Below are 21,186 nucleotides of genomic sequence, written 5' to 3' on the forward strand. Positions count from 1 at the left end.
ATCGATAGACTCATCTTCTCGTCGACACTCATGACAATGGCGCGACTCTAGACACGACACGGGCATTGATAAGCACCTTGAAGGACTCGCGCTGCACCTCGTCTCCCTCCATCTCCCCTGTACATATCCCCCACCCCACCTACAATGACCCAAGACACCAAGCCCGAGATAATCGTCCGCCCGCGCAAGGAGAGCGACCTCGAAGCACTGGCCGATCTCCTGGCCCGACAGCAACCCGAGACGCACTACCCGATCGAGTGGCCCTTCCCCGTCCCGCTGCGCGAGTTCATCGTGCGCGACACTGAGCTGCACGCGTGGGTCGCCGAGCTCGACGGCGAGGTGGTCGGCCATGTGTCGGTCACGCGAGTCACCGGCGGGATCGACAGCACCATGTCGCCCGAGTGGACGCGCGCGCACGGCGTCGACGAGTCCGAGCTCCGCTGTATCTCCGTCTTCTTCACCGACGTCTCCAAGACCGGCATCGGACTCGGGCGCCGCCTGCACGACGTCGCGGCGGCTCAGGCACTCAAGGAGGGATACCCCGTCCTCGACGTTGTCGCTCGCCACGAAGGACCCGTCAGGTTCTACGCCAATCGCGGCTGGAAGACTGTGCATACTATGGATGCGTCGTGGTCGCCGCCTGGCAACCCGATCCCAGTCAAGCTCATGATTCTGCCCCGCGAGGCATAGAGATAGAGTGGAGCCGAGCGGAGCCGACGTCTTTGTCGTTGTTTTCCGTCGGGCACTGGTGCTTCTCTTGGAGCTGCCTTAGACGCTACTTGCCATGCCCCATGGCCATGTCTTGGTGACATGCCCCACCACCCTCGTCTCTGCTTTCGACAGGTTGTAGTTGCATGTTGCATGGTGTAGGGCACCAAGAAGTAGTGCCGTTTCGGGCTCGGCCAGGTTGGTGCCTTTTCGGTGCCAAGTCGCGTCTCGTTGGCCATGTCCGCCGATGCACATCGCCGCCGCTGTGGCCGAGGGAAACCTGATGCATTCTACTCTGCGCCGCTTTGCGTCATGACTGTCCCGTGTGGCGTTTGTCGGCGTCTGGGCTGGCTTGCAGACGGTGCGCGGCGCCGAGGGGGCCCTTTGTTGTTGGTGGCTGCAGATGGGCGGGCGGGCGGGCGGCGGCGGCGGCGGCAACGCGACGCGGCGGCAGAGTGGGTGGGTAGGCTCAGATCGACGCTGGCTGGCGGCGCGGCGGCGGGCTGCAATTCAACACTCCCGTCCCGCACCTCGTTCTACAATCCCTTCGTCTTTGACCATCTCGCACCTCGCATCCCGGCATCCGACACGTACTCGCGCTCTTGCATCCTCGCCATCTCCCATTGCTCTTGATACCACCGTCGTCAGACTACGCTGTGAAAACAACAATACGCCCAGCTCGCGCCCCCACAAACCTCCGATCTCGCGTCAAGACACCGACGCGCCGCGTCCACCACCCACACCACCACCATGTCGGCCACCAACACCGCGCCCGCGGTTTCCCCCGTCACGCCGACGGCCAAGACGGCCGAGCGCGACTTTGACCACGAGATTGGCGATGTCGAAGAGGACGACTATGAGGACAAGGAGGAGGACGTTCACTTCTGCCTCCTCGCCGAGTTTGACATTGACGCCGGCGCGACCCTCGCCCACCAGTACCCCTACCCGACTGGAACAGACGACCAGTGGGTAGACCTGAGCCTGGCTGCGCTAACCCCTGCAGCCGCTTGGCCGAGCTCATGCTGCCCGACGGCGCCCATCTCCGCGGCGAGGACTGGACCATCTTCTACCTTGGCCAGACGTCGAGCAGCTCTGTCAACCCGATGCTGACGCACGAGTCGACGAGCGTGGAGAAGGCGCGCCTGGAGAAGAAGCGCGCGAGCATGTTCCCGCCCAATGAGCGCCCGCGGCGCGGCGCGCCAGGCGGCGGCCTGCTGTACGTGCTCAACTGCGTGCGCATGAAGGAGGACAAGAGCGTGCGCCGTGGCGCGATGGTCAAGGCCATGGCTATCGCAACGCCGCACCCCTATATCGGCATCTACAAGCCGCTCCTCCTCCTCGCGCTCGAGGAGTACTTCACCAACCCGTCGCACGAGATCCTGGCGCGGCTGTACGACGCAGCGAACCAGATCAGCACGGCCGGCATGCCGAAGCTGACCCGCGAGGAGCGGATCCTGCTGAGACAGTCGGACCGAAAGGACCTGTTCGAGAGCCGCTTCGGCGTGCACGAGGGTGTGGGAGACGAGGCTGAGGCCATCTCGAGCGCCCTGTCCTCTGCCCACGGACACGAATCGGTCAGCAAGACCCGGACTGCGAGCAACGGCTCGTCGGCCCGCCCGTCCGTGATCCGCAAGGGCTCGGCCTCGTCCTCGTCGGTCATCCACGGTGACGGCGGCCTTGTCCACCGCCGTGGCGTTCCTCGCGACACGCACTTCTTCGAGACTGAGGCCAAGTTCCGCAAGATCACGGTTCCTATCCGCATCCCCATGACTGTGTTCGAGGAGGAGGTTGGAGATGTAAGTTGGGACGAGTTGCGCACTCGCTAACATTCAGTACTCGATCATCGAGCTCGTGCAGACCTTCTCACAGAACGTCCAGCCCTTCCAGCCTCCGTTCCACCCATACCTTCACACCAACGGCGCGAATACCCACCCTGTCATCCTTATCTTCAACGCCATCCTGGCGCACAAGCGCGTCATGTTCCTCGGCCACACATTGCCGGCCAACCAGGTGTCTCGCATGGTCCTCGCTGCGTGCTCGATGGTGTCGGGCTGTGGCCAGGTGCTCCGTGGCATGACCGAGACGGCGTTCCCGTACTCGAACCTGGCCAGCCTCGACGTGTTGGAGGAGTTTGAAGGCTTCGTGGCCGGCGTGTGCAACCCGCGTTTCGAGGAGCTGCCATCGACGTGGGACGTGCTCTGCAACCTCGAGACGGGCAAGGTGACCGTGTCCAAGGAGCTGCGCTCGTCCACAGCCAGCACACCCAAGTCTGGGCGGTCGTCAGACACGAGCTTCAGCACGACAACGTTCAGAGGCGATGCCGAGGACGCGGCGTTTGCCTCGGGCAAGATGGCGTCGTTCTCGCAGAAGGAGAGCATCGACAACCAGTTCATGGAGGAGATCCTCGCTGCCACCACGCAGCACTACGGCGAGTCGCACATCCGCATCCGCTTCACCGACTACATCTCGAGATTCGTGCGTCTGGCCGCCTACCAGGAGTTTACGCACCTCGGCTCCACGCGCGTCGGATACCCCTACTCGACCTTCCGCGAGGGTCATCTTGGCTCGGGCGTCGTCTTCATCGACGACTCGTTGAGGCAGCGCGAAATGTGGAGCAACGGGCATCGCATCGACGCGTGGCGCAAGACCAAGAGCTACAGACTGGCGCAGAAGGACTGGGCTCGTGAGGAAAAGATGTCGGCCATCAGAGGCTTTGACGCGCTGCACAACATCAAGCGCCTCCGAATGACGCGCACAATGAGCACCAAGGAGGCCGAGCTCATCTTCTCGACGATGAACCGCGCTGTGCGGACGTACGAGCAGGTGGTCGAGCTGCTCACGTTCCTGCCCATGCACTTTGGCGGGCTGATCCCCATTGCCAACGGCCTGTTCCACCCATTGCCGTCGGTGCAGAACAACACGATCGACCTGCTCTGCACGATCCAGCAGTACACGTGCGGCCACCAGGCGCTCTTGTCACTCAACTACCTGCACCGCAAGACATTTATCGAGCTCCTCGAGCGCCGCGAGGCCAAGCGCGCGCTGCAGCGCCAGCTCGAGTCGGACGCCGCGCTGCGGAATCTCTCCACAAAGGAGCCCGAGACACCCGGCACGATCCGCGGCGCCGACCTGGCGACCACTCCTCACGCTCTCCTGGCCTAGACGAGGGTTTACGCGTATACTCTAATAATCTCTAGTTTAATCTGGGTGTGGCTTCTTGCAGCACTTGTATTGTAATGCGACGAACACGATATGGCATTGAGTGGGGCGGGGGGGCAGGAGCAGGGGAGGGCCAGAGGGAACGCGTCTTTGCAGATACGCCGGCCGAGTGTCATGTGTGACGGACGATCATGTGCGACAAAGAGTGTGCTGCAGCGCAGTTGGGTTTCAGACGACAAATGCATTGACAACTACAAACAGGATAGAGAGGTAAAAGTTAGTACTTAGTGAGTCGGCTCGAGCTGCAAGGTCAGTCACGGGGTACACCTGCCACCCGACGCGTCGAGCACGCCCCCTACCACGCCTCGACGCGCCTGAGTAATGTCAGTTGGCAGCATGCCGCATGGGCAGCCGCCGTGCAGCTGGCAGCACCGTCCCGTGAGGGAGGCGCGCCGCACCGTACCCATGAAGGGCAGGTGAAAAATTGGTATAGGGCAGCCGAAGCCAGCACCTATCCTAGGCCGATGAAAGAGGTTTCATCATCCCTGCGTAGAAATGGATACACAAAGAGCCGTGGCGCGCGATGCGACGCGCTTAGGCGACAAGGGTCGAGGCAGTGGCGGCCTCGTACTTGAAGGTAGGAGGGAGCTGCTGCTTCTTGATGTAGTAGCGGGCGAGGCGGTGGATACGCGACTCGACGAGAATCATGCGGAACTTGGCGTCACGGTCGCCGCGGTTGCGCTCGAGGTGCTTGCGGATCGAGACGGCCTTCTTGACGAGGTGGTAGAGGTCCTCGGGGATCGAGGGGCCGAGACCGTTGGTCTTGAGGATGCGGAGGATCTTGTTGCCGGTGACCGACTTGACCTGGGGGATGCCGTGCGAGTCGCGGAGGATGACGCCGATCTGCGAGGGCGAGAGACCGCGGCGGGCGAGCTTGAAGATCTGGTCAGAGACCTCGTCGGCGGTAGCCTTGGACCACGAAGGCTGAGCGCGGCGGTAGGGGAGGGCCGAAGCCGAGATACCCTTGCCCTTGGAGTGCATGCTGGGGGTCGGGTTAGCGGGGTCCGATGGTGTCGCCGTCGCCGTCGCCGTCGCCGTCGCGGCTGCCGCTGTACTCACCGACCCATTTTGATAGATGTGTGTGTGGGGGGTGACTTGAGGGTTGCGAAGTCGTCGAGACGAGCAGGAGGTGTCTTGCAGAGAGCAGAGGCTGGCTGCGGTCGCGAGCTGCAGAGGCGTCCTGGCAGGCGAGCAGCAGCCACTCTGCAAGCAAAAGCTTGGGTTGCTCCCGCCCAAATTTCAATAACTGGGCATACTTTCTCGATTTTGTCCCAAAGGTCGTTGCTAATGACATCAGGCTTGGGTCGGTCGCCAATCGTTACATGCATTAGAACTAATTCCTAATGAAACATTTTGCCACGCCCCGGCGTTACACATGCCAGTTTAGAACGGTCGTAAACTCCGAGATTTTTGATCCCGTTTGGTGATTTTGGCTGGCGTTGAGCTCTGGTTGTAGGCTGGCTGGGCTAGTCGCGGTGAGTGCGTCGCGCTGCCTGGCTGTGGTTCGTGCTGCCTGCTGCCGCCTGCCACTGCCCTCCCCTCTGTCCCACCCCGCACCCTCTTGCACACTCGAGATATCCACCTCAAAGCTCTTCTTGACCATCAAAACCTCTAGCCTGCTTACCGACCCAAGCAGCCGCTCGAGCCTTCACCGACACCATGAAGATCAACATCGCCAACCCCGCCACCGGCGCCCAGAAGCTCATCGACATTGAGGATGAGCGTCTTGTGTGAGTAGAGGAGGCCGGGAGACCGACAAAATTGGGACCAAGAACCGCCGACTGACCCCCCGCCCAGCCGTGTCTTCTACGACAAGCAGATCTCGCAGGAGGTCCCCGCCGACTCGCTCGGCGACGAGTGGAAGGGCTACGTCTTCCGCATCACCGGTGGGTATCGACTCGAGCTGGAGAGAATTTGGAGGGGACGGCGTGGAGCTGGAGGCGGGCCAAGACGGCTTCTCGTCTGGGTTCTGGGCCAAAGGAAGCGTTGGGGGAGACGGCGAGAGAAGGGAGGAAGCTGGGAAGACGCGCGCAGGACGGCTCCGACACACTCGTGAACACAGCTAACCCGTCACAGGCGGCAACGACAAGCAGGGTTTCCCCATGAAGCAGGGTGTCCTCCTCTCGACCCGTACCCGCCTCCTCCTCGCCGACGGCCACTCGTGCTACCGTGCCCGCCGCACTGGTGAGCGCAAGAGGAAGTCGGTTCGCGGCTGCATCGTCGCCTCGGACGTGAGTACCTTGGCCCAAGTCTGGCGACGACTCGTCTGACCCCCGCCCCAGATCCAGGTCCTCTCGGTCGTCATTGTCAAGCAGGGCGAGCAGGAGATTGCCGGCCTCACCGACGTTGTCCTCCCCAAGCGCCTTGCCCCCAAGCGCGCTACCAAGATCCGCAAGTTCTTCAACCTCTCCAAGGAGGACGATGTTCGTGCCTACGTTGTCCGCCGTGAGGTCGAGACCAAGGCCGGCAAGAAGTACACCAAGGCTCCCAAGATCCAGCGTCTCGTCACCCCCCAGCGTCTCCAGCGCAAGCGCCACCTCCAGTCGCTCAAGAAGCGCCGCACCGAGGCCCAGAAGGAGGTCAAGGCCGACTACGACGCCGCCGTCGCCAAGCACCACGCCGAGCGCAAGGCTGCCTACGCCGCCCACCGCGCCGCCAAGAAGGCCCAGGCTTAAACTGCCTGTCATGGTTCTTCTTCCTCTGCGGGTCGGGAGTTGGGTATCTTGTCTGGTCTCTCTTCATACTCGCAATGTATAGCATGCGATCACGGGGCGTAGGTGGGGGGAAAACCCCTTGGGTTGCGTAGATGTGTTGTTTCGTACAGGCGCCATGCTACCAACTGATTCTCATGTGCGGGGGGTAGGCGTGGGCGTGCTCGCGTGCAGAGTTGTGAGCGTCTTCGCGTCCATTCGCGACGACTGGCTCGACGGATCCACGGCTGCAGTGCCAAGTGAATCCTACTCTGCCACTCAAAAGTTGGTCGTCCAAGTCGTCGCATTCACAGTTTCGAGGTTAAAAGTTTTACGTAAAACGCAAGGGCGCCACCTCCACCTTCGAGGTCCACCTGGATACACCATTGTCCCTCCAGCCGGGCTCAAGTAAGCCGTCGAAACAGGAGCTCGGGCACTGTTCCCAGGCCGCAGATCACTCAAAGATGCGTGTTGTGGTGGACGCCGGGGAAGTCGTACGACACGGAGCCGCGGTAGCTGGGTGTCAGTGTGTTCACGCCTCTCGCCTACCTGTGGCCCATGTGGTGCGACGCGCGGCGGTGCTTGTCGAGCAGGCGCTCGATCGAGTCGAGGCCGCGCTTGAGCGTTTCGAGGGACGGCCCGAAGCTGATGCGCACAAAGTGGTGGCAGGGGCTGTCGAACAGGTTGCGGCGGTGCGCAGGGTTGATGTCGAACCAGAGCTACGGGGTCAGCTCACGGCGACGCGAACAGCCGTGCCACTCACACCGGGCACAACAATCGTCTTCTCGCGCAGCAGCTCCTCGAAGAAGACGAGCGCGCTGTCCAGCGGCGCGGCGAGGTTCGACAGGTCGAGCCAGATGTAGAAGGTCGCCTGGGGCGGGACGTGGACCGTCAGGCCCATGTCGTCGAGGCGCTTGAGGACATAGTCGCGCTTGGCCCTGAAGTGGGTCTGGAGCGCAATCTGGGCGTTGGTAAGCGGTCAACGCCGCGCCTCACCTTGGACTGCAGGACGCGGCTGGGCTCGAGCTGGGGGATGGCGGCCATCTGGAGCCTGTGACGCGGTCAGCGGGCCTCACACCCACACTCACGGGTGGTTGGCGCCGCCGTCGAGGAACGAGCCCGACTGGCTGACGGCCGAGATGAGCGACTTGGGGCCGACGACCTGCAGGGTGGTGAGAACAGTCAACGCCGCGTACCCACCCAGCACACGCGCCAGCCTGGGAGACGCGGGCCCTTGGTCATGCCGTCGATGAGGATGACAGAGTCGGCGTTCACATCTTCGACGTACTCGGCGCCGCTGATGCTCTGGCCAATCTTCTCCTTGTCATCCCAGTACATGTACCACGAGTAGAACTCGTCGAGAATGATGGTGGTGCCGTTCTTGCCGAGGTCAACGACGTCCTTGAGGTCCTGCCCCTGGATGACCTGGCCCGTGGGGTTGCGGGCTGGGCGGGTCAGCGCGGGCCGCCACGGCAACGCACGGTTCGACATCACGACAACGCTCAGACTCATATTCTTGATGTCACTCTTGAGCTGCCAGGTTAGCACTGCCGCCGGCGCCACAACGGTACCTTGTTGATGTCGAGCTTGTACTTGTCCTTATCGTCGTCAGCCGGCCGCCACAAACCAGGCCACAGTCACCACACACCTCGGCAGGAAGGTGCGACGGGATCGGCACCAGGCGCTTAAACACGCTCAGCACCTCGCTGTACGTCGTGTACTCCGGAATCTGGTATCCTGCAGTAACGCGTTAGGGGCCGGCGACCCCACCCAACCACATACCACAGTAGACATCGCCCTGTGCGTCAGCACGGCTTCAGAGAGCTCGCACTCACAATGACTGCCGCAACTCGCGACATGCCCGCCCTGCCGCCGGGAACAATGCACACGTTCTCGTACGTGTATTGGCTGGCCTTGCCTTGGCGGTACTGGTGGTTGTAGAGGTTCTGCCGCCCGGGGTGTGAGCGCGCGCCCTCCCTCCACCGCTCACGCGACAGGGCAGCTACGCCCGCGCCTCGCACTCACCGCAACGGCCTGGCGGAGCTCCTTGACGCCAACGGTCGGCGCGTACTCGTGCACAAAGTCGCCGTACTTGGTGAAGTCGAGCACCGTGGGGCGGGGCGGGTCGCCGGGGAGCGCGTTGACCTGGGCGCGATGGTCAGCGGCCGACCCAACAACACGCCTCGACGCACCTCGGGCGCACCCTGTCCGAGGTTGGCCCACTCCTGGTTCTCGTACGAGAAGCCATTGGCGATGGCGCTGGGGTCAGCAAGGAGACGTCGCCGCAGCCGTACCGGTCAGTGCAGTAGATGACGCCTGGGTTGGTGTCAGTGACGCTTATCTTCGATGGAGGTAGCTCCCTCGAGGCTGTCTCGGTCCCTACCTGTAGCTCCGGGGGCGCGCACACCAGGCCTGGGTTGTGAGCCGACTTCGGGGGACACCACTCACAGTGACTCCTCGCGCTGCTGCTCGTTCTTGTTCTGTGGTGTAAGGCGTCTGCTCAAGCACGGCCTGCACCAACCTGGTTTCCGGCGTACTGGCGGAGAATCTGGACGTCAGCGGCTGAGGCTGGGACGGACCCCACCTTGTGGGCCTCCGAGTCACGTTCGTGGCGGGCGTGGGGCTTGCTCTGGTGCTGGCCGGCAGCGACTTCGTAGAAGCGGGTAGCCATTGTTGCGGGGGTGAGTGGGGAGTGAGATGTCAGGAGAGCTGAAGGTACGATGCGGTGGGGAAGTCCATGTCGTTTAAGGACGCCTGGGGGCTAAGCCGGCCTGAGCATTGCCCCCTCAAACACGTTGTTGCTGCGTACTGCGGTGAGCAATGTCGTGCATTGTTCGCGGGGTAGTGTACAGTGTAGACAGGGCAGGCAGCAGGCAGGGCAGGGGCGTCATTCAAATACCATTCCGCGGTCCAAGATTAGACCTTGTAAGGCGTCACATTCCATCGTGAGCATCGTCACGTGATAAGAGTTGTGGGCCCCGCGTCGGCGTCGGTTTCTTCGTCTTCTTCAGAGATGCCTCAGCAAAGAGTCAGTGATATTGTTGGGCTGGGTGTGACCCGATGGAGCTTGACCGTATCCTATGATATGGTTAGGTTGGAAGGAATGAGCGCAAGGTGACCGTCAGAAAGCGGGCGATGGAGGAGGCCGGCCGGCCTCCTTGAGCAGCGGCTCGAACCCACTCCTGCGGCGACGTGACTGCCAGGCGGTCTGCTTGGAGAGGCAGGGTTGCTCTGCTGCACTCTACGATTGGTGTCGCTGTCGTTGTGTGGCGATTAAACAGCCAGATGAAAGCCGTCGTCGACTTCTGCTCCTTTGCGCCGAGGACCGCGATCAGAAGGCTTGAATGATCTTGACGTCTTTGCGGGTGTGAGGACGTCGACTGGGATATCGAGAACGGCGGGCGGGCGAGGATAAAAAAAGGAAAGTAAGAAGACGAGGAAGACGAGAGACGAGAGAGACGAGGAAGACGAGGAAGACAGCGCCGGCAATGACATTAGGCTAAGGCCGCAGGCTTGCCAGTCGTAAGCCGGATGCAACAGGAGTGTAAGCAGGGACTCGAGAGATGGGCATGCAGCATGTGCTGGTGAGTGGCATGGCTGCATACCACGGTGCATGGTGCACGCGTGGCAATGCAGTTGGGTGGGCGTTTGCAGTTCATGAGGCTGCGAGCGACCCGAATCCCAACGCGCTTCTCTAGCGCGGGGCGGGTGGCTCAGTCGGCAGTTGAAAGCTACGACTGTTTCACCAGGTCCGGGGTCACGATTAGGACGGCGGTTCGAGCCCGACTGTGACCTGACATCCAAGAGGGGATAAAAGCGAAGGTGATATTATTTTTGCTTTTGGGTGGTGTGTGAGACAATGTCTCAGAGTCAACAGTGGCGTCGGGTGGAGGGCGGCGACCTGTATTTAATCCCAACTCAGACCCAGCACTTGTCGGGCAATGCGGATGCCTCGAGGAGGATATCGTTGCCACATATTGGTCTTCTAGAGTAAGCACGCTGCAACGAGGTGCAGGTGGTCGGAAGGAGTGAGCTTCGAGTGAGCTCGTGTGGAGAAAGGTGAGATGCCCGTGCTGCTGTGTGCGCGCATGATCACCGCCGCCGCCCATACACCGCCGGCCTCATTCAACATGCGAAACGACACCAAGGTGACGCAACTCGCCTTTGGCAGTCTTGTCGTGCCGACGGGCCGTCTAGGAGCTGCCAAACTGAGCGTCAAGTGCCCAGAGGGCTATCCAGGGGACGTCGCCAGCTCCGCTGCCACGTCTGACGGACAGGCCGATGAGTTTGTGTCTCTACTGGAGCCGAGCGCCGCTCCCCGTGAGCTCAGTATTGATTGAGTCGCAGGTGGCGGGATGGGATACAGCGCCTGGTCGAGAATGGCTCGTTGGTGAGTGGGAGCTGGGGACGAATGTCTGTTCCGAGACAAGACAGTTGCGCATATCGACGTCAGTGTTGCGCTGTGATGCCATGATGCTGGGCAACAGCGGCGCAATGAAGAGGATTACAGGCAGTGTTGAGGGCTGAGGGTTGCTATAGGTTAGGATGATGGGCCGAGATGATGTGAGATGATGCGATGGTGAGAGCGTCGATCGCGAGCAGCGTTGAGCGATGGTGAGTGGCGTTGAGAGATGGCGAGAGGAGAGGTTTGTGAGTTGGCGATAGACGATCAGAGATGGTGGAAGACGGCGAGTGACGGTGAGCGATGGGGTGGTTAGTAGATGCGGAGAGAATGAGAAAGGGAGTGGTCTTGTCAAGTCAGGTTGAGTCAGCGCGCCACTGTTGCTCCGGTCGCCGCTCCACCATGCTCACCTTTCGACGCCCCGCCTGCAACCCCATCCCACCAACACCGGCCCCATACCACCTTCAATGCATCCCGCTACATGCTTCAGATTCCCCACTACTTGGTGACGCTCTTGACGGCCTCGTCGACCTTGGCCTTGCCCTTCTCGATCGCCGCGCCGACCGACTTCTTGCCCTTCTCGTACTGGGCCCTAGCCTGGTCGGCAGCGTCAGCCGCAGCGGCCTTCGCGTCGTCCACAGCGCCCCCAGCGGCGGCCTTGGCGTCCTTGGCAGCCCCTCCGGCCTCCTTCTGCGCCTTCGCAATCTCCTGCTTGCCGCGCTCAATGTTGTCGTTGGCCTCCTTGATGAGCTGGTCGAAGAGCTTGCCGACGGCGGGCGAGACGGCGCTGACCTTCTTCACGAGGTCGCTGCTGTCGGCGGGGAACCATTTCGCCGCCTGGTCGACGCGCGCCTGGAACTCCTTGGCAAACTTCTCGGTCGAGAGCTTGCCGTCCTCGGTCTGGTCGCGGAGCCACGCCTCGATCGCGTCGGCCGGGACGCCAATGTCCTTGGACAGGTCGCGCAGGTCGCGCACAAACTTGTCGACGTCCTCGGGCGTCGAGGCGGCAATGCCGCGCACCCACGCGTCGGCAGAGTCGACCTTGTCCTGCGCCGCCTTCTCGACCTGCTTGTAGATCTTGTCGGCGGCCGCGTCGAGCTCCTTGAGCTGGTCCTTGCTGTACTCTTCCGCCTTTTTGAAGTAGTCGTCAAAGTCGGCCGTGGTGGGGAGCTTGCCGACGAGGACCTGGGGGACGTGTTAGTGGTGCCGAGCGCCGGTGGGGTGTCCACTCACATCAATCGCCTGCTGGCCCTTCTCGCCGTACTCCTTGGACAGGTCGGAAGACAGCGCCTTCCAGTCGACGTTCTGGACCTTGCCGCCGGCCTCCTTGAGCTTTGCCTGGACCTTGTCGACGACATTCTTGACGTCGTCGCTGCCCGAGTTCTTGAGCGAGTCGAGAGTGCCCTGGATGTCCGTGTCCTTGATCTTGGAGAGGAAGCCGCCGACGGTCGCGCCGGCCTCCTTCTCGACCTGGGAGTAAAAGTCGAGCACCGACGCCGGGAGCACAGCGACGGCAATGTCGCCGACCGTCGTCCTCGGGTCCTTCTCGGCGGCCTCGCCCGCCTTCTTAGCGGCGCCCTCGACGGCATTGGACACCTTCTGCGCCGCGGCGCTCGCCTGCCTGTCTGCCGCCTCGGCGATCTGCGCCGCCTTCTCGGCGCCCGTCCCGGCCTTCTCAACAGACTTGGGCTTGAGCGTCAGGAAGGCGACGACGGCGATCGTCCCGAGCGCGAGGTAGACGACCCCCTGGCCGCCGGTCGACTGCCCGCCCGAGGCGTACCGGCGTCCGAGGGCGCCCGACGGGCCGGCAAGGTGCGCCGATACGCCGCCGTTGGGGGCGGCCAAGCGAGGCAGGGGGGATGGCTGGGGGAAGCGAAGCGCCGGGTCAGCAATCGTCGCGCGCACCCGAGTCACGGTAAGCGAGTGGTCCGAGAATACTCACGGAAACCAAGCGAGCCCTGGTGGGAGCTGCGAGGGCGGCGCGGCGGATGGCAGTCACACGCATTATTATGAGTATTCACAAGGATGCTGGGGGGATGTAGCAGGAGAAAGTGCAGTGCATCGGGGGAAGAAAGTGGGCTGCTTGTCGTTTGCTCGCTTGACACCGGGTGGTGTTCGGCCGGGCTGGGCGGCTGGTTGGGTGGGCGGGTCGACATTGAGACTGACGTCAGACTGGCTCATTGAAGCCAGCCAAGTCGAGCCACACTGATCGTCGCTCTGTATGTGCCACGCTGACGTCATGCTCCGAAACAAATCCGAAACGCCACACGATGTGGCACCTTTGTTGGGGGTTCGTATCGACCACGACCGTGATGAGACCCGGCCCAATGGCGTGCAGCGTTAGAGTTATGTGGATTCCTGTCCCCAGATCTGAGCTAACGATCGACAGATGTGGTCAACGAGCGCCAGCCATCACGTCTTACCAATGTTAGGGGGCAGTAACAAGATTCGAAACGGGCGAGGGGACGACCCTGCTCCCTGCTTGAGCCCACCGACGGCCAAGCGCAGATCGAACCACGCGAACCGAAGCCCCCTGTTTCCATGGAAGTGTGGCATATGGGCGTGCGTTTCTCAGCCAGCCACGCTCCGGCACGGCATGGGCACTTACGCACACTGGCACCGGCGCACGCACGCACGAGCGCACGCACGACGCCGCTCATCTCGCACCAGTAGGGCACCAGTAGGGCGGACATGACACACGCAACGTCACGCGGGCACTAGGGCCGGAGTCCCGAGGGTGGTAGGCCGCTGGCCGCTGGCCGGCGGCTGCTCGCTGCGCTGCAGCCCGGCGCCGCCGCGACATCGGAGTCGGGGCGAGGGTGCCGAGACCTACGAGAGCGGGCGGGCGCTAGCAGGTGGCTAGCTAGCGTCGTGCCGTCGTCTGTCGACCCGTAAGCCGCGCCGTCCGTAAGCCGGCCGCCCACCTTGCATCCTCCGTACCGTCCGTACCCTCCGCACCCTCCGTATCCTCCGTACGCCGCATCCAAAGCCGCAATACGCGCAGCCGACAATGCTGCGACCTCGCCAACTTGGATTTAGGGGTGGTTGGGGCAGGCCGGGCCGCAGGACGGTTCGGTGGGCATCGCAGCGCCGTAGCGTGCCATACGTTGCCGTACCGTACCCCAGACCACCTGGCACGGACCTGGGACCGACTGGCACCGACCTACCACAAGACCTCCCGGCAGCGCTAGCAGGTGCCAGCAGTTTCCGGTGCCAGTCGGGCCGAGGCACTGTCGCCAAGCCGCCCCCCCTCGCCAGACATGCACGTCACCGGACGCACGCTCAGGCAGACGCCCGTCGGCCCCCCGCCGACTTCATTACGGGCTGCGTCTATGCCCATCTGACTTGTCACTGGAATCGCTTGCCCCTGAGGCGGCTGGGGGCTGGGGGCTCGGTCGGGCAGAGTGCGCCCCCGGCGCAGTGCTTGGCGAAGGCTGGTTCTGGTTCGTGGGGCCGGCAAACGCGGAGATGCGGCCGGGTGCGTATAGACGAGCGAGTGGGTGAGCCGGCCGGCTGTAGGCGGCCGCCCCGGTGCCGCCCCGGTGCCGCCGTGCGGCCTGTCGATCTCTTCTCTAGCAGCCTCGGCGGGGGGCAGTCTCGACCTGCTCGTTCCCACGTGCGCTGGCTGGCGCCACTTGTCGAGATGGCAACTGCCCATCCGAGATAGTTACGTATCCCCCGACCTCGCCTGGCCTCCCGCGGGGATGGCGCCGGCGCTGGCCCACACAAAGTGTAACAGCTTTTGCCCTGCGAAGGTTGGAGTGCGCCACCCTGACGATCACGTTTGAGTTTATCCCTGCCGTACGGCGTACCCACGGCTGCAACGACAGCGTCCAGAGAGGACGCTACGGCGAGGTAGCGTCCTCAGCGGGCCGTCACTGCGTCGGGGCCATGCCGGCGGACGATGCACCGTAGCGTAGCGTGCTTGCTACCTGCTTGCCAGTTCTCACCCCTCGCAATTTGGTCGGATTGGTCGGAGCACGCGCGCAATTGCGGGGAACGGGCTCGCAAGTGGGTTTGGGAAGATTGTTCCTCGCCGTCCCTTGTCCCTTTGTGCGTATGTACAGTCGTGTGGCGTCGGCAGCCCCGTCCGCTCGCCTGCCCGGCCCAACCGCCCTCCACATGCCAGTGCCGTCTGCTCCTGGCCGCCTTAGCCTCCGCCGCCGACACCTCGGCGTCGTCGTCGTCCTCCGTCGCCGCCTGCCCCGCCCCGCCCGCGCCAAATCGCGCCGTGCCTGTGATTCCCACTGCTCCCACGCCTTGGCGCCCAATTCACTCTTCCTCCTCGCCTCCGTCCGACCTTGCTCCGCCCACTCACTCCGCCGTCCGCCCGTCCGCCGCCGAACGACTCACCCCCCGACAGACGACGACGACGGCACGACACGGCACGGCACGCACGACGTCCCACTAAAGCTTCCAACCTTTGCGACCCACTGGTTCCTTCGATTGCATTGCAGTTGCTGCGGCCGCCCGACCGACGGCTTGCTCGCGACCCCGCCCGCCCACCCAATCTCGTTGATACTGCGGCGACTACTCTCCTCACTACGCGATAGCCGGCGAGACGCCGCAAAGCACTGCTCTCCCAGCATTACCGCCGGCACGCTGCTGCTCGCTACGCTACCTGCCCATCGCACCCGTCGCACCCGTCGCACCCGTCGCACCCGTCGCACCCGTCGCACACCACCTAACCGACGCACATCTCACGCACATTCACAATGCAGGCCGCCGGGCTCGGCGCGCTGCGTACCTACGCAGAGGCTGCCAACCCAGCCGCAGACATCCCCGCGTCGACCCTCCTCATCGACACACCCCACACCATTGCAATCTTTGACGCCTACCCAAAGGCAAGGTACCACTTTCTCGTGCTGCCCCGCCTCCCGTCGGACCTCGGCCCGTCGATTACGGCGCGGGACTTGGACAGCCTCGCAAGCCTCTTGCGCTTGCCACATGCTGCCCGGGATGCCGTCCTGCGCGCCATGCGAAACGCTGCTACCGAGGTCGAGGAAATGGTCAGGGACGAGATGCTCAAGACCGAGGGTTGGCAGTGGCCAGTGTAAGTTTGTTTGTGTCTGGAAGAGTTCCAGTTCCTTCTCGTTACCCCGGGCCCACTCGCTTCGACCTCGCCCTCGCCCTCGCCCTCCCCCTAGCCTTAGCAGCTAGCTTGGCTCGTCCGTCTCCCACGTTGCGTTGCCTTGCCCGCGCTGACGGCCTACCCCTTGCCAGCTTGGCCGGGTTTCATGCGGTTCCTTCAATGAGGTAAGCCGTCGTACATGCACCCGGATTCCAGCGGCTGCCCTGGCAAAGGCTAAACCCTGGTTCCTGCCATCTCGATGCCCATGCTGACAGCAACGACCGACAACCCTTGCCCTCCTGCCCACCCCCCCATCAGACATGTCCACCTGCATGTAATCTCAAGCGACCTAGTGTCCCCGTCCCTCAAGACCAAAAAGCACTACAACTCGTTCCGCCCCGACCTCGGGTTCTTTGTTAGCCTAGACGAGGTGGAGGAATGGTGCTCCGACTCGGATAGCCAACTTGCCGAACGCCAGGCGGGGGTGAGCCAGCACCTCAGCCAAGCGGCAAGCGGTTCGCGACGCTGACACCCCGGGCCAGATGCTGCAGAGCAGGGAGCAGCTCTTGCGTGAGCCACTCGCATGCTTCAAGTGCCATGCCGAGTTGCGCAACATGCCCTTGCTCAAGGAGCACCTCGAGTTAGAGCTGGCCAAGGAACGGTGTGCAGCGGGCCGCTAGTGGAGTGGGTTGGAGGCCCACTGTGCGCAGTAGATGCAATACATGGCATTTGTATTTGGTTTTGGTTAGGAACGTCGTCACGTGTTGACATCGAGTCTAAATACTCTATTAGCTATTTACAGTTTACACCCGAGGTGGCACTGCCGAGGTAGTGGTGGCAGCCCAGAATGGGTCAGAGGCCCAGTCCTTCATTGGACGAGCGACGACCCGTCCCCTCTTCCCCACAGCTTGGTCAAGGCCGTCCGCGGCGGCCGCAGCAGTAGCAGCGGCAGGGACGAGGTACCAGATTGTCTCGACTTGTTGAGCAACAAGGTAGTCTCGCATCGGGCCGTAGTTTAACCCGACATACGACACGCCGTGGGAATCATCCGAGAGACAGATGCGCCCACCGTTGTCGAGGATCAGCTAAGGGAAAACAAGGTCAATGGACGGCCAGCGGGAACATCTGCCCCTTGCCCCCTGCCACTACTCACCCGAAGCACGTTAGGGGTTGGGTAAGACGTGTGCCAGCCCTTGCGAATGGCGGCAGCGTTCGCTTCGAACAGGGCGCCGTACGAAATTGCGTACTCGACATTGCGTTTCACACGGTCCCACACTGATTCCAGTGATGCGCCAGGGCACCACAGAAGACACAGGTCAAAGTGGCCTACCACTTCTGGCTGGTGGCGTTGCAGCAGGTGATACTGGGCGTCGAGGTAGGCGATCAGGAACGGTTCCAGCTCTGCGGCCGTGGGTGTGTAGCCTTGCTGCAAGCGAACGTCGCTCTGGTCGAGGGGGACCAGTGCCAAACTCCCGTCGGATAGGCGAGTCATGGTCTGGGTTGCTTTGCCGACATCCCTGACGGCCCTCAACCATGTGGGGCGGTCAAAGTCGATCGAGACGCCGTCGACATGGTGGACGCTACCGACGACATAGTCGATCTCTGGGTGGCTATCTAGAAGCCGGTCGAGGCCGTCGCTGTCGAGCTCGGAAATGTAGTCGCTCTCGATGCCGACGAGCAGGTCAATGTCTGCTGACCGCTCGTCACGGAGACGCGTGGCCTCGCGCAAAAAGTCTTCGTATGTCGTCAACAGGTCATGTGGTGACAGGTCGGCCTGTGGAGTGGTAGCGGTAGCGGTAGCCACATTAGCCATTGTCATTTGCACATGTAGCACCCCCCCACACGCGTGTGTGGGAACCCAATGAACAGATCGATCGAGCTGCACACGCGTACCGGCGACAACCGTACCGCAGCTGCGCGTCGACTCTCTTTTCTCCTGTCGGCCCTCGGGCCCAATCCCTCGGGTCGGGTCGCTAGCCCGTCTTCTGACCCACCTCTTCTGGGAACAAGTCACACTCGCGGTATCTTGGCGTGTGTTCGCTGAGCCCAAAGACGCGGAAACCTTTTCGCACGGCCTCGTCTACGACCTGGGCCAGCGTGTCCTTTGCGTGTCGGCAAAACTGGCCCGAATGCGAGTGGTGACTGTGCGGCATTGTCGGGGGTCGGGGGCTCGGGGGCTCGGGGACGTCTCGTGTCGTCGTAGTCGTGCGTGAGTATATGCAACCCAAATTCGGTTGCACGGGACCGAGCGGTTTGAGCAAGATGACGGTAGGGGTGGAGCGGGGGACAGTCGGAGCGGAGTGGGCGGGGCAAAGAGGTGGCCGGGGTGCGGAGATCGGTGGGTTTACTGGGTGTGTCGTGTCTCTGGTGCGGAATCGAGACGGTCGGTCGTGGTGGGTGGTGGGTGGTTGCGGCGACGGCGGCGGCGGCGAGGCGGCTGCTGCGGGCCGCTCGTGGTGGTAGGTGGGTAGTGGCAGCCCAGAATCCCAAGGAACGCGTCAGGCACATTGTGGCGTCAGGCGGAGGGACCAGGTGGGCGCTACGTGGGGGGTCGCAACAAGCCACCCACCAAACGGCGATTCGGCGGCGGCGGCGGTCGTGCCCAGCTGCTCCAGCTGCCACCTGCCAGGTCCAAACCTTCGCAGGCCCCGCACCTTTACCCCCTCGCGGCTCGCGGATTCCAGTTACAGCCTGGCCTGGCGTGGCGCACGCAGTATTCAACCAGTATTACCATCGGCATGCCCGACCCACATCGGTTCACTACTCTACCGGCAATGGCAATCGACAAGACGGGCACATTATGGCGGTGGGAACGGGGTCAGGCCGGGGGCGGGGCTCGTGCCGCCGGCTGCTGCTGCTGCTGCTGGTGCTGCGGCCGCGGCGGAGCGGAGCGGAAGGGCGGCTCGCACCGCATGCATTAATCGAAACCGCAAGCGATCAGGCAAGGGAGTGCCTTGTAATGAATGATACAGGTGGCAGTGAGCGACGACCTGGCCGGCTGGTCGGCGTCGGAAACGAGACGGCGATCTTACACCTCAGCGCCTCGTTACCACCACGACGGCTCTGTTGCAGCATCTAGGGCCGTAGCCAACCGTAGCCTTGTGCTCGCAGCCAATGTCTGACACACAGACTAGGCCGGGTGCCGGGTGCCGTTACCACAGTCATCTGTACACCGTCTATCATGCACGAGCGAGATGTGTACGGCACGGGCGAGCAGGCGAGCAGGAGCAACGGTGGGCAGCGCAGAGCAGCGCAGCGAGCCCCGGTGCCGGCCGGGTGCGGGTATCGTGTGCCGTGCGTTGCATGTCGTTTGTTCCTAGGTGTTTGTAGTCACCTCGTTGGCTTGCTTGCCTTGCCCTGGCCTCTGGCTCTGGCTCTGCGTGGACCACATGAAATCCAAGTACGTACAGCGTACCGTACCCGTACCGTATATCGTACACGTATCGTACCTATACCGGATAGCATCACCTCGATACCAGTGTCAGGTGGTTCCTGTCTTTTGCCGCTGCTCTCCCGCCGTCAATGGGCCGGCCAGAGTCGAGAACATTCAAAGTGATGTACGACGAGAGGGTCAGCCTGGCACTTTTTTGGGTGGGTTTCACTAGGAGTCGTCAGCCCCCCACCCCCGACCGACCCGCTCGCTCGCCCCGCCCCGCGCTGTACCGCGCTGCGCTCCTGCCCGTCCAAGACAGCCGAGCCGACGACGACGACGACAAAGGGGCGACGACGACGGACGGCGACGACGACGCAGACCCGAGCCTTTTACTCGCCTTTTGCGCTTTTGCTCCCCTCGCCTTGCCTCCCGTGCGTGCCGTCCGTCCGGTCCAGCCGGGCTCAAACCAGCCAGCCAGCGCTCCCCCCTCTCGTCACCCACGGCACCCCGGGCCTGCCGCGCCGCCGCCAGTGGCCCCCCCTCCCCCCTCTGGTCCTCCCCCGCGTGCCCTGCCCTTTTTGCGTGGCTCCCATGCCAACCGTTTAACCCTCTTGCGCCTGTCCCTTGGCCGCCGTGCTTTGCTTGGTGCTGCTGCCAGTATCTGCTGGCTCGTCCTGCCGCCGCTCCTCGTGCCCGCGGCCCTTTACTGCCCCTCGGCTCCCCCCTGGTTAATGCCTCCGGCAACGGCAAGCAAGAGTAGGAGGAGCAAGCAGCGGCGGTTGCGGTCGGTGCCTCCGTCCGGCTCGTTCGCTGCAACCAACATCAGCAGCAGCGTCCCAAGACCATTACTCTCGGCAAAGAGTAGGTAGGAGGGTGCTGCCATTCCAACTCCATATCTATCCGTAGACGACACGACCACACCTTCTTGTCCCCCCCCTCCCCCCGTCAAGAGTCGCTTGACATTTCGCCCTTCCTTTCACCACTACTCGTGTACCGCGTCTTGTTCTTTGCCCTTCTCAGTCACCACCACCTACCACCTACCACACCCACCCACCCCACCACCCACACCCCATCTCACACACACGCATCACTGCATAATAGACTGCTCAACGCTATCTACAGTTACCGCTCGCCATTTGTCTCTTTGGCAGTAGCCCCCTTCCCCCTTTCGACTAGCACCCACCACCACCGACCACCCGTGCTATCACCGCCCACACACATTCCACCCACCCACTACTACTACTACTACACCCACTCCCACTACTACTACTACTACAAGGCGACCAGCTTGCAGTAACGCAACGCACACACCACACACACACACACACACACCGCCGCCCTCACCGACAGCAGCTGCAAGACAGGTGAGAACTGCTCCCACAACCACCATCTCCCATCTCATCATCACTCGTGCCCATCACCGCCCGCACCCCCCCACACCCCCGCACCCGCACCCGCACCTGCCGCACCCGGCATCTCCCCTCACCTTCCCCTCCCCCTCTCCCCCTTAGTTGCCCATCGCGACAACACCTCCCACTCCGGTATGCGTACAGTCCATCTCGCCGCCGCTGTATCCTCTACCCACACTCGCGCTGCCCGCATCCTACCCGCGTGTCCTCCACCCACACGCACCTTGGCATAGCCCCATGTCATAGCCCTCCCCGCCGACACTGTCCCCCCTTACACGGCTGCACGGCCATGGCCATGCTTCTGTCTGGGTCGC

The 21,186-nt window shown here is 62.8% G+C and overlaps 8 protein-coding genes across 8 annotated transcripts; 4 read left to right on the forward strand and 4 right to left on the reverse strand.

The window, feature by feature from the left end:
- Positions 1-144: 144 nt before the first annotated feature.
- Positions 145-690, forward strand: Q8F55_000629 (uncharacterized protein; the record flags this gene model as incomplete). Its single annotated transcript, XM_069349280.1, has 1 exon — positions 145-690. One exon carries the CDS (start codon positions 145-147, stop codon positions 688-690), a length of 546 nt encoding a protein of 181 aa, XP_069212824.1.
- A 768-nt stretch (positions 691-1,458) lies between these two features.
- On the forward strand, positions 1,459-3,870 carry Q8F55_000630 (uncharacterized protein; the record flags this gene model as incomplete). The annotated part of the gene is made up of 3 exons (XM_069349281.1): positions 1,459-1,673; positions 1,712-2,504; positions 2,542-3,870. The coding sequence occupies 3 exons, from the start codon at positions 1,459-1,461 to the stop codon at positions 3,868-3,870; spliced, it is 2,337 nt and encodes a 778-aa protein (XP_069212825.1).
- A 591-nt stretch (positions 3,871-4,461) lies between these two features.
- On the reverse strand, positions 4,462-4,994 carry RPS13 (40S ribosomal protein uS15; the record flags this gene model as incomplete). Its single annotated transcript, XM_069349282.1, has 2 exons — positions 4,462-4,909; positions 4,987-4,994. The coding sequence occupies 2 exons, from the start codon at positions 4,992-4,994 to the stop codon at positions 4,462-4,464; spliced, it is 456 nt and encodes a 151-aa protein (XP_069212826.1).
- A 592-nt stretch (positions 4,995-5,586) lies between these two features.
- On the forward strand, positions 5,587-6,602 carry RPS6 (40S ribosomal protein eS6; the record flags this gene model as incomplete). The annotated part of the gene is made up of 4 exons (XM_069349283.1): positions 5,587-5,657; positions 5,725-5,813; positions 6,004-6,158; positions 6,210-6,602. 4 exons carry the CDS (start codon positions 5,587-5,589, stop codon positions 6,600-6,602), a joined length of 708 nt encoding a protein of 235 aa, XP_069212827.1.
- A 473-nt stretch (positions 6,603-7,075) lies between these two features.
- Q8F55_000633 (uncharacterized protein) lies at positions 7,076-9,288 on the reverse strand (the record flags this gene model as incomplete). The annotated part of the gene is made up of 18 exons (XM_069349284.1): positions 7,076-7,133; positions 7,167-7,336; positions 7,381-7,578; positions 7,614-7,668; positions 7,706-7,779; positions 7,818-8,062; positions 8,099-8,150; positions 8,189-8,215; positions 8,266-8,354; positions 8,400-8,415; positions 8,453-8,563; positions 8,643-8,762; positions 8,810-8,876; positions 8,912-8,933; positions 9,001-9,029; positions 9,066-9,097; positions 9,139-9,165; positions 9,202-9,288. The coding sequence occupies 18 exons, from the start codon at positions 9,286-9,288 to the stop codon at positions 7,076-7,078; spliced, it is 1,479 nt and encodes a 492-aa protein (XP_069212828.1).
- A 2,229-nt stretch (positions 9,289-11,517) lies between these two features.
- Q8F55_000634 (uncharacterized protein) lies at positions 11,518-13,024 on the reverse strand (the record flags this gene model as incomplete). Its single annotated transcript, XM_069349285.1, has 3 exons — positions 11,518-12,204; positions 12,253-12,882; positions 12,962-13,024. The coding sequence occupies 3 exons, from the start codon at positions 13,022-13,024 to the stop codon at positions 11,518-11,520; spliced, it is 1,380 nt and encodes a 459-aa protein (XP_069212829.1).
- A 2,710-nt stretch (positions 13,025-15,734) lies between these two features.
- On the forward strand, positions 15,735-16,770 carry HNT3 (aprataxin-like protein; the record flags this gene model as incomplete). Its single annotated transcript, XM_069349286.1, has 4 exons — positions 15,735-16,072; positions 16,243-16,275; positions 16,409-16,574; positions 16,633-16,770. 4 exons carry the CDS (start codon positions 15,735-15,737, stop codon positions 16,768-16,770), a joined length of 675 nt encoding a protein of 224 aa, XP_069212830.1.
- A 123-nt stretch (positions 16,771-16,893) lies between these two features.
- Q8F55_000636 (uncharacterized protein) lies at positions 16,894-18,243 on the reverse strand (the record flags this gene model as incomplete). The annotated part of the gene is made up of 3 exons (XM_069349287.1): positions 16,894-17,175; positions 17,244-17,864; positions 18,085-18,243. 3 exons carry the CDS (start codon positions 18,241-18,243, stop codon positions 16,894-16,896), a joined length of 1,062 nt encoding a protein of 353 aa, XP_069212831.1.
- Between the last annotated feature and the right edge of the window lie 2,943 nt (positions 18,244-21,186).

The sequence above is a fragment of the Vanrija albida genome (genome assembly GCF_041260175.1).
Source record: "Vanrija albida strain AlHP1 chromosome Unknown contig_1, whole genome shotgun sequence".
NCBI lineage: Eukaryota > Fungi > Basidiomycota > Tremellomycetes > Trichosporonales > Trichosporonaceae > Vanrija > Vanrija albida.